At 37.1% G+C, this 15851-nt stretch overlaps 1 protein-coding gene across 1 annotated transcript; it reads right to left on the reverse strand.

Annotated features, from left to right (window-relative positions):
- Window positions 1-1288: 1288 nt before the first annotated feature.
- PPWD1 (peptidylprolyl isomerase domain and WD repeat containing 1) lies at window positions 1289-15073 on the reverse strand. The gene is made up of 11 exons (XM_009702803.1): window positions 15052-15073; window positions 14872-14974; window positions 14132-14232; window positions 12761-12881; window positions 9754-10201; window positions 8993-9183; window positions 8302-8491; window positions 6753-6934; window positions 3270-3351; window positions 2490-2672; window positions 1289-1432 (listed from the first exon to the last, which is right to left on the reverse strand). Exons 2-11 carry the CDS (start codon window positions 14925-14927, stop codon window positions 1289-1291), a joined length of 1698 nt encoding a protein of 565 aa, XP_009701105.1. The 5' UTR covers window positions 14928-14974; window positions 15052-15073.
- Between the last annotated feature and the right edge of the window lie 778 nt (window positions 15074-15851).

Raw genomic sequence — 15851 nt, forward strand, 5'->3', positions numbered from 1 at the left:
TCCAGCATAGTAAGAGGACTGTATCTAGGCACAGATTCACAACAGCTTGAGCAACTGCTCTGAGCTTTCATTGAGGACTGCGTCAAAAATGCCCAACGTAAGCTTAGTTGAGATGGTTTAAAATAAATGACGGCAATCAAGTATTTCAGTAGAAGTAGTAATGTTTGTGGAACTTTGGATAAAAATGAAGCCAGAAACAGACTCTCTAGGCTAAAATAATGAGAACGCAAACATTGAAAGAAAAAAACGTTATTGGCAATGCCAAACAAGTTGCACAGGACTTTAGACACTGGCATTCCAAGAGTTGATCTGTGTCCAAGAGCAACGAAGACACGTACACAACCACTTTTAAAGGACCGAGGTAGATTACATACCTTGTCATAGCAAATAGTATCATAACTTAATCTAATTTTTGATACATGTCCATATGATTGAAGAGTTTACACAGCTTAGGATTTCTGACCTTTTCCTGTGTCAGAGATTGCAATACTGTGAGAAGGATTAATTAGATATGAAAGATGCAAATAAACATGAAAAAGTTACAAACTATACCCTGATCGTATTTTATAAACACTATCATGAGACATGGTGTGGGTTTTTATCTTCAGGTTTGCATAGAAGAGACACAAGAAAACAGCAGACTTTGTAAGAAACACGCAGATATTTTTACTTTAAAATACAAAGCTACCAGAAATACAGGCTTAGGGCACTTTAGGTACATTAAAAATATTAGAACTAGTGACTGCTCTGTCCTGGCACTTCTATCTAGGGCAACAAAGCTGGTGAAAGGTCTAGAGGGTCTTACGAGGAGCCGCTGAGGGAGCTGGGGTTGTTTAAGCCTGGAGAAGAGGAGGCTGAGGAGACCTTATTGCCCTCTACAACTACCTGAAAGGAGGTTGTGGCGAAGCTGGTGTCAGCCTCTTCTCCCAGGCAAGTAGTGACAGGACAAGAGGGCACAGTCTCAAACTGCACCAGAGGAAGTTCAGGCTAGAAATGAGGAGGCATTTCTTCACAGAATGGGTCGTTAGGCATTGGAATGGGCTGCCCGGGAGTTGGTGGAGTCACCATCCCCGGAGGTGTTTAAGAACAGACTGGATGTGGCACTTAGTGCCATGGTCTAGTTGACATGGTGGTGGTAGGGCAAAGGTGGTCTTGATGATCCCAGACGTCTGTTCCAACCTAATTGATTCTGTGAATTATCAAAAATGTTTCTGTTCTTTCTATGTCCTTTTTTGGGTCCCATCGTGCCAAGTTTTTTCTACTTAAGCTAGAACCTTCAACTCCTAGTTTACTTCACAGTGATATTAATGATGCTGATATCCTCATAGGGTTTGTCGGTTTTAGGATTGACTTTTACATTTGAGATTCTCTGAACAACTTCCATTCCTTTAGTCACCCGTCCAAACACGCTGTGCTTGTTGTCTAGCCACGGCTGTTTTGAGGGCACAGGAGAAGAAAGAAAAAGCATATTAAAATAGCAAGCAGATGTAGGTTAGGTACCAAATCAGAAAGAAACTGACCTAGAGTAAGTGTACATGGATACATTTTATATTTGCAGACTATGAAACTTAACACCGTGCAAGTATTAGCATGTAAGTAAATATTACAGTGCAGCTAATACAGATCATATACATTTAAACTCACCTTTTCAATTGTTTTCTCAAAGTACTACAGAGGTCAAGTTCCTACAATGCAGTAGCATTTCTTAGTTTTTTTTAAAGTGTCTTCTCAGTTCACGGAAATGTTCTTTCAGTCTATTTCACAGTATTTTCACAGCTGAATTCTAAGTGCCAGTTCAGAATACCACCTACTGTATGAATATGACTTTGAATTATGCCCAATTAGCAATCTGAATGTAGGCACTGCCGTAACTTACTAAGACTCAAAATTATGGTAGATGGGTGCTTTTTAAAAAAAGACACAGGATTTTGAAATAAGTGCTTTAAGAATGCAGTTTCTGTAAGTGCTACGTTTAAGGATTTGTTTTGTATGTTAGATTCACATATCAAAATTTCTTTTTTTGGCTCTGAAACTGTACACAGATTGAAGGAAATGTTCAAACCTGAATGTTGGCTTTTTCTTATACCTGTAATTAGGCACTATTAAGGAGTTAGCCTGGCACCGTATCAAAAAACTTCAAGCAATCCAAGCAATAGCTAGATTTCCATCAAGTTTAAACCAGTATATTAATATTAAATACTCCAGGAATACAAAATTGCAAACATGCCTGATTTACTAAGAATTTCGTATCACCCTTACTCCAATTAGAGGCAAAAGCCTATGGCTCACAACTGACAAAAATACTTTTCTATTTCACAAAGGAAGATTTCAGTGAAGCCCACACTATATACATTATTTGTGCAGCATTTAGTTGCAAAAGAACAAGAAAATATTATTTAGTACTAATGTGTTCTTTTTTCCATCAGAGAAATATTCTTACTATCTAGTTAGCACCTCAAGCCTTGAACTGAGCTTTTAATATTACTTACAGTTGGCACTACTGTTACAAAAAACTGGGATCCATTGGTATTTGGTCCTGCATTAGCCATGCTGAGTGTGTACGGTCTGTCATGTCGTAAAGTTGAATGAAACTCATCTTCAAATTCTCCTCCCCAAATACTTTCACCTCCCATTCCTGTACCAGTTGGGTCACCAGTCTGAATCATGAAACCCTGCATAGAAATTAAATGTTATTACATCACTGCACAGAATAAATAAGCAACAGCATTTTACGCCAGGTGACATTTTTTTCAAACTTACCTCAAACCTTTCAACAAAATGTGTTAAAATGCTGTGGATAAGGGACAAAGCATTCAGTGATGGGGACAAAGCTTTAAGTGATCATCAAGTACTTGTAAAAAACCAAGCTTACTCACTGTTCCTGCTAGCAAAGGACAGAAACCTGACTATCTGTACTTTCTGCAAACACTTAGGCTTTATCAGCGTGATTCTGGTGCAACAGAAATAAGAAGCCTTACAAGAAATGCCTTCTGACATGAAACAGAGTCTTAAGTCAAGCAGGATCACTGAATTGAGCTTTCTCTCATTTTTCAGATTTCTTCCATCTTGTCCGTTGCAGAACAACTATTAAACAACTTCAGTAACTGATAAAGCTGTTTAGGACCTCAGAGTTGTTCAGACTTTTCAGGAACTCTGAAGTCATTCCAGAAATCCTTTGTGCAAAAGGGAAATGAAAGTCTTAACAGAGAGGACTGACCACAAAGGCACATTATCTAAACCAACAAAAAAATTAACTTTTTACAAGTTACCTTGATGATACGGTGAAATATGTGTCCGTTGTAGTAACCATTTCTGCTGTGCACACAGAAGTTTTCTACTGTTTTGGGGCACCTAAAATCATGTAACAGAAAATACAGGCTACAATAAATATTTGTGTAGTGGCACAGCCACAAAGATTTCAGCTGAGACCATGATCCTGTTGTACTGAGCAGTGTTTCAGCACACTGTAAAAAGGGCTTTCAACAAATAAGGAAAAAACCAAATCCCCACCTCCTCAAACCCAGAGCTGGAAGCAAGAAAACTTGAGAGGAGTACAAAGTTGCATGATTACACAGGAAGGCAGCAGCAGTGTTGATAACAGCAATATTTTAGCTACTGCTGAGCAGTGCTTACACAGCATTGAAGTCTTTTCCGCTCCTCACCCCACCCCACCAGTGAGGAGGCTGGGGGTGCAGAAGGAGTTGGGAGGGGACACAGCTGGGACAGCTGACCCCAACTTACCCAAGGGATATTCCATACCGTATGGCATTGTGCTCTGCAGTATAAAGCTGGGGGAAGAAGAAGGAGGCAGGGGGGTGTTTGGAGTGATGGTGTTTGTCTTCCCAAGTAACTGTTATGTGTGATGGAGCCCTGCTTTCCTGGAGATGGCTGAACACCTGCCTGCCGATGGGAAGTGGTGAATTACTTCCTTGTTCTGCTTTGCTTGGCTTGCATGGCTTTTGCTTTACCTATTAAGCTGTCTTTATCTCAACCCATGAGTTTTCTTCCAAGTCTCTCCCCCATCCCACCAAGGGTGATGTGAGCAAGTGCCTGTGTGGGGATTAGCTGATGGCCACGGTTAAACCATGACAGTCAGGAACCAAATCTATTTCCTGAAAAGCCTAGTTCAAGGCACCACTGATTAGATGTTCCTTCCCCAGCTTTCTACTTACATAGTTTATTTACAAAATCAATTAAGGAGTGTATGCTCCATAAACAGAAAGTTATTCACTCTTTCACCTCTATAATTCTATTAAGCTATATACGTAAGGTGTCCAGTGTTACATAGAAGTAAAACCTAAAAATACAATGTTTTAGTATTATAGAACTTGCAGTCAGTTATCCTCCTCTGAAACTACTCCCAAACATTGTCTGGAAGTGGGTTGAAGAGGTGAAATATTACTGTTGATGGAATAAAAAGGGAAAAAAAGAACCAACCAACCCCTTAATCTTTGTGACTTGATTTTTTACTTCTAAGAGATTTGCTACCAGAGTGAAAATTCTTTGCGATAGCTCTTCCACTAGTTTTATAAAATGGATTTAGTAACTAGGGTAGATCTACATTGATGGGTTTATGCAGTCACACACATTTTCCCAGCAAATCATAAAATAGCCACGTTGAGTCCATAACTGTAGAGTTACTTTAGCTGTGAGAAGTAACATTAGCTTGGGCTTAGTGATACTCTAAACCATCTCGTGAAACAGAGCACCAATGGCATAATTAATGAAACAGACAAGATCATAGTCCTGGTTCCTGCACAGTACATAGTCATTGTCCTGTTTTTGAGTAAAACAGCACCATTTCTCCTTTCAGAAGAAACTTAACTGAAGGAGAACCTACTAAGTAACTGTACTTTCTGAAGCTGACTACAGGTTTTTCAGACAGTTCTTACTAAGGTAATGGTGGGACTGGTATGCAGAAAGGCCCACGTTTGTATTTATGCCTGTGGGAATGAAGGTCACTGCTGGCTCCCTTATGGTCCACAAGTGAAAAGGCATAAAAGGGTCGCACCTGCAGGAAAGTGTGGACAGGACAGGTGACCAAAAACTGACCAATGAAGTATTCCATCCGATACACATCATAGTATAAAGTTAAAGGATCACAGGGGTCGGCCCTTCTTCTTTCATGGCTGGCATCGCTGTGGGACCCTGCTCGTTCTTCTGCCTCCATTCCCAATCCATGTATTCCTGAATCTGGTTCCTGTCTGTTGCAGGATCCCATCTGGGATGTCTGGGTGCCCACCCTGCCACATGAGCACTGCGAGCCACTGTGGCACACAATCCCGTGATCATCACTGGGAAGCTCAGTATTAGTTTTGTGTATTTTTATTTCTAGTAGTAGTAGTAGTATACTCTTTTTCATTGTTATTGTTTTATTAAAGTAGTTTTAATTTTTGAACCCATAAGTCTCTCTCCTTCTTCTCCTTCCCTTCCCCTTCTGGGGAAGGAAGGGTTTAATAGTGAGAATCTGTCATCTGCTTTAATTGCCAGCCCAGCCTTAAACAGTGATCACAACTTTATTCTACGAGCACATGGCCAAAGATTTAAAAGGCATACAAAGCCCCATCCTATGTGCCCTTCTTTAAATTTTTAATCACGTTCATCTTAAAAGAGATTTTAAAATTCAAAGCTCAGCTGGGAGGAAATACCAGAACAAGAAAGGACAAACCTAACAATAACCAAGCCTAGTAATACTGTATTTAATTTAAAATTGCATACAAAACATTGCAGTGAAGCACCTAGCAATACTATGCCTATGCATGCAAATATAGTGATGCACTGGCATGAGAATTAAAAAGAAGTCAGAAATAATGTAGCTTGGCCTGCACTCACTGGCAACGGCGGTACCACTACTGCAATCTCTATGTTACAGTTAAGAAATTCCAGAAACTAGGGCCTGATGCAAGGAGACATTGGTGAAGAGCACAGTAAAAGACTAGCAGCCCTACAGGGCAGAATTGAGGTTGTGTTGCGTTACCTGTGCTTACAAAAAAACATGAATTTGTTTTTGGAGAAGCATGGACTACACTTAGATGGTTTAAGTTTCAATGTATAGCAATATAACATATTACATAAATTTACTGTTTCGTAACAAATTCTTTGCATAGATGAGCATCACAAAGGAGAGGTGCTGACACAATAACTTTAGCAATTGTCAAGCATAAAGATCTTTCCATTATATGCCTGGTTTTGGATGTACACAGCGCTAATATATGCTGGTATAAATTTTATGTTGCTCTTGAAGGGACTGCCATAACATAAAATGTAGCGCAATGGCCACCTTTGAAAGTTGCAAACTACTATTCCTCTGGCTTACACAGACTTACTGCCAGATCTACTGCTGCTGCCAGCATCACCATTCTTTTTCAAGATGGGATCAAACAGCATTGCCTTACAATAATATGTAGCTTACACAGAAGAGCATCATGACCCATCCACATCTGTGGTTCAGAGAAAGAACAAAAGTTAAGAAAGGAATAAAACCCCTGAATCATTAAATAAAAGCAAAAATCATTAAAAAAAAAAAAGCCCTGTGCCCCCAACTGTTATTTAGACCTATTTTTACCCTACTTTATTTGTGTGTGTCAAGAGTCACGTTCCTAGATTCCTGAAAGTTTCTTATGAAGCAAGGACCGTAGAAAAAGGGGAAGAAAAGAATTATTCTTAGCTTGAAATGTAAGTCTTGGATACTGCCACCAAAAAGCACAGAAGGAAGGAAAAATGAAATAACAAAAACACTACCAAATACATACTCAACAGGAAAAAGCTTGATATGAATATCTCCCATGCTTGTGTGGATGATGGCACTGTCTGAAACTCTTTTGGGACCTTCTGCCTGAGTAGCTGCCATGACCTCTTCTTTAGAAGGTTTCTCATTAAATACGTCTCTGTCAGAATCTGCACTCTTCGTATCTTCTGGTTCACGTTTAGTAAACTAAAGAAAATAGAAGGTTAACTGTTTAGTTTTTTCTTTTTTCCCCTTATATTACACACTGCTCTGTACCCAAGACATCATTATGATTATTCAACCTGCTAAACACCCAACTAGATTTGAAATGTATGAAGAGAATTCATAGACAGTCTATCCTTGCATTTCAGTGTTATGTTATCAGCATTTCCAGCCACAAATTCCAGTACAACTACATGCAAATCCAAGTAACGTTTTATAATCTGTTGTCTTTAAACTTCCTCCCCCTTTCAACAGAAAGCCCACAGTAGTTCATCATCTTTTCTTTAAAAAGAGTGGAGAATATCAAGTTGTTCTGTAATATTCAGAAAAAAAATGGCAGGTTTCATCACAAAACTTTTAGTTTCACTACAAAGTCAAACTAAATCCTCTTATTCCAATACTGCAAAACTATAGAAAACTAGCGAATTTAATTCAAATCAGGAGAAATCTCAGAAATGTAATTTTTATAGTACTTAGAGGGAAACAATAAATATGAGTACACGAGCATCTGCTTAAGTCAGTTGCATGCTTACTTACATATCAAATGACAATCACTAATCTTTCTGCATGCATACAGTCACATTTTCTCTAACAGTGAGTTATGTTTCCAGATTTTGTCTTTTTCTCCTCCCTTGTCAAATCATTCAGAGTAGTATATTCCATTATATACTACACATTAACCACACAAAGCTTTAGAAAGTATACTATCTTGCTCCAACAGAAAACAGGATCAAATTCAAGCACAAGTAACAACAGACAGACTGATCTCTAATCCCTGTGGTGATCACATCCCAGATCAACTACTAATTATTCTGGAATTGCGTGTCTGGCTTATTCATTGCATCTCACCTAAAATCAAAATTGTGAACAGGAAGATGATTTCTGTCTTAGTTGGTTGCACATAATGTCCTTGGTGCTACCAAGTCCTGACAATGCTCTGAATTTAACTATTTTTAATTACATATCTTATACATACAGTTAATTATTGTTTCTTTATCAGTATAAGATCTCGTTAGGTTTTTTAAATGTTCTTATTTAAGGGTTTTTTTCCAACTAGAACAAAAGCATATAACCTTCTCAGAGAACTATAATTTAGACAGCCAAAACCATCCAAGTTTATTTAACTGCTTGAGCAATAATGAAAAAATTAAAGCTGTTTCTAGTCAATTTATAATTAATTCAAAGCTAAAAATTCTAGAATACACCTGCAATATAAAGGGAGTCCTCTGGAAAAGTTATGTTCACAAATACTCAAAACAAAGCACTGGAAAGGTGCAAGGAGAAAAATAAACAATAATGCAGAGAAAATATCAATACAAGAATGGAGTTATTTAAATAGAATCCACACACACCATGTAAAACCTATTTTTTTTAAAAGCTGTGCAGATTACTGTCGGATCTGCCTGGATATTCTGGAGAACAGGATTTTCAGATGCCTTCATCTCTATAGTGATTGCAGCACGATGTTTCTTTGCTACTCCTTGGAATAAAGCTAGTTGCATCATTCTGATGTTCTCTTGTTTCCCCAAGATACGAATACACCTGAAGTACAAGATGTAAAAAGGTGTTAACTACTGTTAGCTGCTCAGAGTCACAGAATGTCTCCTTTCTGACTGCAACTCAAAGCTAAATTCCGAAACTCTCAAAATAATTTTTTACTAATTGTTTTTATGATGCTTCTCTATTCAAACTTGCTACATAACTTACTAGTCAGCCTCCTTATGCAATAAAATCCCAACTGCATGATCCACGTTTACTTTACATATCATATCCAGTTAGCCAGAGATGAATTGATTACACATTTTTAATACAAATATGTTTGCCATGTTTTCTCCTCATTTTACTAAGCTTTAAACTGCAATGACTCATTACAAAGCATGGCAGTATCTTATCTACAGTCTAACGTAAGGCTCCCAAATAACAACAACAAAAAATATTAAGAGACCCCCACAGTCATACCAAGTTTTAAATATACTACAAATTTGACTGAATGTAGACTTTGAAACAAACACCTTTATCTCAGTGTGTGTCACTGGAACTTACCTGTTAGTCTCTACATTTATGACCTTAATGCCCAACATTGTTCCATAGAGAACGAAGTGTCCAGTCTCATCAAAAATTATATTAATTAATCTTACTGCATCAACTTTCTCCAGCTCACGCTCAACTGCCATACGTCGGCCAAACTCCATGTCTGGTAGTTGCTGTCTCATTTGCTGAAGTTCAGTAAACATCTGAAAAGAAAAGAAAAAAAATCACTGTTAAATGAACATATTTTAAACTTTTGATCCAGCAAAACACTGATCCATATGCTTAGAAAATACAGAATTCAAGTGATACCACCCTACTCAAACTTAACTGAAGAATTAAAATAAATACAAGTAATACTCTTTTTACTTTAATGACCCAATAGGCATGTTGCAGTATTAGGCTTAAGCAAAGAGAAGTGTGTAGCTGTCTAACAAATTTCTTAGATGACAAATCTAATTCATTATTATGATGTTATATGAAATGGGCATTTTCCATAATTGCTTTCTAGTAAAAAGTAATCTAGCAGTATGAAAACACAGATTAAAATCAACAGCTCAGTTTCACTACATAACTAACATCAATCAGCATGAATTAATTTTGGGGCAAAGCAATACAAGAGGCAAGGAAGAGAACATGGAAAACCCTCTCTGCAAGAAAAATACAGCTAGGAAGCTCAGCTTTAGAAACAGATGATAACTTAAGTGAATGTGCTGGTAAATAAATTCAAATAAGTAGAGAAAGCTTCAAAAAAAGAGAAGCAAGACCAAACTCACACTCAATGATTCATCAAAGACTCTCATGAGCTTCCCCGTCAAAAAACGGAAAATTCTAACTTTTCTGTCAGATCCAAGAGTGGCCATTTTCTTGCCGTCAGGTGAAAAACTTATACTGGATGGGTAAGCCTTGCATTTAGCAAATTCATACAGATCAGTATCTGTTTTATACTCCCAGTTCACATTCTTGGGAAATTTATATTCATGCGGAGTTCCAGTCCAATACTCGATCATTCCAGATTTGTCAGAAGACACTACTACTTTGTAGACAGGGTTCAACCGTATCTGAGTAAGAGGGGATGTATGGAGTTTATCAAAAACATGAAGTGGCTGGTTATTTCCTCGTCCATCATATATGAATATTTTTCCTGTGCTCTTCTCAGATGTTGCAACAGAAGATATGGCATCTCCAGGGCAATATACCCATTCACATTGGCCAGGGTAGTACCTGCAACACAGAGAGGAAGGAGGGGGCAGAAGAAAAAAAAAAAAAAGTAATTGAATAATGTTACTTAGGTAAGAATCAAGTTATGCTATAAACTTGAAATCAATATCAGAAGGAAATTTTGAACTTTATTTACTAGTCTTGCTAATATTTGTCTTGCTAAAATTCTACAGTGTTATAACCAAGTTTTTGCAAGCAACACAATTGAGTGGATGGTTCAGCCAATTTCTGTTGCTCCCATACTGTTTTATAAAGAGGCTGTGATAGAAAGTGAAGGGAGAAGGTGAGTATAAAAGAACAAGGATAGAAATCCAGCTAAATAGCACAAGTGGCATTAATGATTACCACTTAACTTCTATGACTCAATAACATTTCTATCTGTTAAGTCATTAATGCTTCACTGGAAATGAGGACAACTGCACCTTTGCCATACACTCACAGAAAAGTTCAACTAGGTCTTGCCAAAAATGAAACAAAACAACAACCAAAAAACCCCAAAATGCAATATAAGTAAAATTAAGACAATCACTCTATATTCAAAACGCATTCTGAATGTGTTTAAGAAGGAACTACTTTGCTACTAGCAAAAACATACTCTACAAATAAAACACGCCAAAGATATTGTTAATAATATGTTATGTCTGCTTTTAAAAAAGTCTGTAAGCAAAGATTTTGAGAACAAGAACTCAGAAACTAAATGACAGACCACAGAGAAATGATACAGTCTCCATAGGAAACTTGTATTTAGTATCTTTTCACAAATCAAACTAACAGATACTGAAGGACTGACAAACGACAGACACTAATAATGTGGATTTTCAATGCCTGTCTGGTAAAGATTCTCATAAAGAGAAAGATAACCAGAACTTTGTCTCAGGTTCACTAGAAAGGATAGGATTAAATAAATACATAAATAAACAAATATGGTGTCCCACTGACCTATGCATCATTAGCCAAAGTTTCTGCAGAAATAGCCGCCTTTCTCCAGATCACTGATGGAAGCATAAAGCACGGAGATTTGCAGACAGCCACACTGTACAGATTAGTTAGAACTGAAAGGATCTGAAGAATTTGAGACAAAGTTCATCAACCCTGCAATATACCAGCATATACCTACCAAAGCAGGCAACGCAAGATAACGGGAGCTGAAAAGACCACAGAGAACTCACGATTGTACATTAAGCACTGCAAGCCTGAGCAAAGAGCCATGAAAAAATTTTCAGGCAGGTCATCAGAAACTATCCACTCAATAAAGACTAACACAGAAGATAGAGCAACAAACATTAAGTTTTAAAAGGCTATTCAGGACAATGCTTATATTACAGCTGTATGCTGTTCTCTTCTTCATTAAAGAGTTCACTTAAGGTAAAACCCAATTAGCTCTGACAAAAATATATGAGGAGAGGAGGGTCTTGATTACTGAGGATGAAAAGAATCTATTTAAAGATAAATTGGGGAACATACTATAGAAAAATCTTACAGGTAGCATTCTCAGGATATCCCTGAAGCAAAATGGATTTAAATTCTACCTCAGTTTTCTCTAAACTCTCAAACAGAAAAAAAGCATCTTCTATTGTAACATCAAATTCAGTTTTTCTTAATACTAAATTCATTTTATTTCATCCTATAATTTTACCAATTTTGTAGTCACAATACCAGCAAAACCAAAAGACTAAGGCTAACTGGAATTTTTGTACAGCAGACAGCCAAGAGGGAATCAATTCCTATAGGCTAAGTACATTATCTGGAGGATGGTACTAAAACTATAACCAGCAAAGCAGGTAACATAAGCTTTTATATAGGCATTCTGAAAGGCCTTTTTTTTTTTTTGCTTTCCCCTGAATTTATACTTCTATTCAGTTTCACAATTAACCAACAAATAACAGACTACTAGGAATAAGATTTCCAATTTTGAAAGGCTTGTGGAAAAATCAGTATTTCTACCATTCTTGGTACAGCATTCACGGATCATCCAACCCTCCAAACCCACCCTTGTAACAGTGTGGGGCTTGTTTTCCTCTGCTATTGTTATAATTCGAATAACATCCATTCCTATTTCTCCCAGATTCTTTAGCTACATACTGTATAACTACAGAAATCCCACAACAGCAAGACTAAAGAAAACAACATTCTTTCCAAAAGAAGAAGGAAATTTCTATTCCTAAGACAACAAATAAGATAATACATACAGGCCAAATCCCTCCTCTACTGGAACTATTAGTTGGGTATCATTTTTTAATTCCATGCCAAACAACAGAAAAATAATTATGTCCAGCTAAGTATTTCGAGAAACATCAGATCTTTGCACATATTTGACACCTAGGAGACGCAAAGACCTACTCCACTTATGCACTGTTGCATACAGAGTCGCAAATTTTTCTATTCGGTCAGGCAGTCTCCAGCCACTGGATGCATTTCAGATAATGCAACTTACTCAGCTTCACCTGACTGAGGGGAAAAAAACCACTCACCCTCAAAAACCCAATTTGTTGGTTTATCTCTTAGTAAAACAACATCAATTTATAATCTCAAACAAACACTTTCAACAACTAAGTAACTTACCCAAGTTTCAGCATGTTGATCATATCAAAGTTGACTACATCAAACACCTTCATTGCTTTGTCATCTCCAACTGAACAGAATAACGCCCCCTCCGAACTAACAGCAATACTCTCAATGACACCTATTAAAAAAGTTAACATATTATTAAGACTCAGGAAAGGGAACATCCTTCATTTCAATGTTCCCCAGGAAAAACCTGCAGAGGTTTAAACCTGTTTCTCAGCTGTTTCTCCAGCTTTTTGATCTAAAAAACTACCTGACTTTAATTTTAAAAAAAACAAAACACCACAAAACAACACTTTGCATCCTATCACTGTTTAGAATCAGATAAATGATAATGAACTACTTACCATATACATAAATTAAAGATTATAATGCAATTATTTTCATTCACAACTTTCATTTTAAAAAACTGAGAACAACATTACGGTATGGTAAAAAATTATGTGCTCATTCAGCTTGCATCTCTCAAAACAGAAAAACAGTAGAACTTTATAGTATTAGAGTTCTGCTATTAACACACATAATGCTCAAAACTGATCTGCAATTGAACCTTTCATATGTTTTTCACAATACTTAATTTTTCCTTGGTAGCCTTTTTTCTCACATTTTACTTCTGTATATAAAGACAAGCTGATGGTTAAGATCAAGAAGCCACCATAACATTTTTTAAACTCTAAAAAGAAACAGTACTTTTACTATCTAGTATTAAATATTTTTCTTATTGTTACAGTCTGCATATCAAACTGTTTTCTTCCATCAGGCATATCACCATTTCTAATAGCAATGAGAACCTCATTTTCTGTCCAGCCTACTTGATGCTTAGCATACTATAGAAGAGCTATGTGTACTTACTAACTCAGAAATCTGGGTTAAAATTAATTCTGATTTGCAATTAAGCTGCTAATCATGACAATGATGCAGAATTTACTCTACAGTTGCAATAATTCCAGATGAAAGTAACCATTTTTTTTTTACATACTAGGGGAAAAAACAAAAGAAACCCGTGGTAATCTTACTTAAAGTAGTATCTTTTTAAACAACTCTGGATTTTATGAACCCTGTCATGTACCTTGTTCATTTATTTTAAAATATGCAGTTTCTTCATGTCCCAGACATTCTCCCCACAGGCAAGGCACAAGACAATGCAAAGGATGTAAGGGGTCTGTGCAGGAGTCCCACGTTTTATTCTCACCCTATCCCTCCTGCAGTTTGGGAGCAAAACGTAACAGGACAGGGGAATGACGGAAGATAGGTAGGTATCATTTAAATCCTGACTCCAGTAAATGAATCCCAGAAACCCTCTCGTCTCTATTTAAACTCCCTCTTCAAACGACTAAAAGCAAAGGAGAGGAAAAAGCAACTTCTTACCAAGGTGACTCCGGAAGTGTTTAACAAACTCAATCCCTTCTTCTATTTTTTTCCAGAATTTTACATGTCCATCGTGACTGGCTGTTATGATAAAATCTGTCCTACAATTACAAAAGAAAAATAACAAAAGATAACACAACATTATGCACTTCACGCTGGACAGTAATTTGCACTATAATTAACACTGCGTAGAGAATGACCTTTAAATAAGTACTGTGATAACCTGTCTGAATAGGTACTATCACTCCCGGAAAAGCAAACAAGTCTGGATTAATCTGTGAAAAGTCTACAGACTAAATTGAAGAAATATATAATACTATCCTTTTTTACTACATAATTTTTTTCTTATTTTAGGTCTGGCTTCACAGTAGTTACTATTTACTAATGTATATGTGCATGTGTGTATACATATATGAAAGAAGAAAGCTATCCTCAATCTGGGCAGTTCTGCTGAATCATATTTTGTTCAGATGCAATTAGCTGCTCTTATTCCTGTATATATTGCACATTGCCATAAGGATTTTAAGATCCTCTTTTAGTCTATTTAAACAATTTTTATCTTGCTTCTCAGTAACTCCTTTCCTTCACACTTAGTTTTTTTTTTAAAAAAAAAACTTAAAATACCGCCTCTGGACACAGTAACTTTCCATTATTAAAATTCTACAATGAAAACTTCCTAGCATATACAAAAATACATCTCTGACAATGAGATAGAGTGGAAAAAAAAAAAAGACACTTACTTAGTACATGCCACATGTGTAATGACATCTCTGTGCATGTAACTGCGTTCATACATCGAAGCACATGGTAGATTTTCAAGATAAACGTGTTCAAATTCAAGAACTAAACAGAATAAAAAGAAAAATCAGGAATTTTTTTTTTTTTTCAGAAAGGTACACCTAGCTTCTGTTGTGCCTTACTGACCCCTGAATAGCTTATTCCCACTTTAGTCAAGAATATGCTAGGATTTTGTGCAAACGTAATTAAAGGCGTCCACTGTCACTTTGTACTCAGACTTACAGATTCTTGGTAGACTAAAGCCACTCAAACTCTGCTTTAACACATACAGATGTCCTCTTTTAATGCAACTATTACCTTGGCTATCTGAATGTATAAAAAAAAATTCAATACAATTTTAGGTTACTGCCAGAAAACAAAAGGTCATTTGCACCTCATTTTCTTCCAGAACCAAATGTATCCCTGTTGCTAAGAGATTCAAGGTCCCATGCAGGAAACCGTAGCTTAAATTCTAAGTGCTAGCACCTACCCCTTCATTGTTTAACTGACTCACCTAAAACAATCTGATTTTCTGCTTTTGTCTCCGATTTTTACATCCTAACCGTTAATACCTGCACAATGGCATTTGTTACTGAATCGGCAGATCTGCATCTATTGAACATCGTTAAACTCACATTTACTTTATGTGATATCCAAAGTGCTGTGAGTTGCCGCACACATCAATACCACAGGTCGAAATACTGCCTAGAGGCCTATCCTACTCCTCCAGCTTACGCAGTCACCCAGAAGACAGTTAACTCCACAGCTGTAAGCACCATGGCTTCAGCAACGCAGAGACTGCAGAGTGGGGCCTCTTACCCTGAGGGCGTCCTCCAGAGGAAGCAGAAATAGGGTGTCCCCGGACTATAATTCTACACCCGAGAGATCCCTCCACTGCCCAGTCATTTTACCTACAAAACACCGCTTCAGACAACAGGCTTCC

This window comes from Cariama cristata, unplaced genomic scaffold, assembly GCF_000690535.1.
Source record: "Cariama cristata isolate BGI_N322 unplaced genomic scaffold, ASM69053v1 scaffold2556, whole genome shotgun sequence".
Lineage (NCBI taxonomy): Eukaryota > Metazoa > Chordata > Aves > Cariamiformes > Cariamidae > Cariama > Cariama cristata.

Bases quoted from the DNA above. Each gene is read 5' to 3' on its own strand.
- PPWD1 (XM_009702803.1), bottom strand. From the start codon at position 14,927: ATGTATGAACGCAGTTACATGCACAGAGATGTCATTACACATGTGGCA. The intron at 14,233-14,871 runs GTAAGTGTCTTT...TTGTAATTGTAG, and splicing joins ACACATGTGGCATGTACTAA to GACAGATTTTATCATAACAG. The intron at 9,184-9,753 runs GTGAGTTTGGTC...TTTTCTTTTCAG, and splicing joins TCTTTGATGAATCATTGAGT to ATGTTTACTGAACTTCAGCA.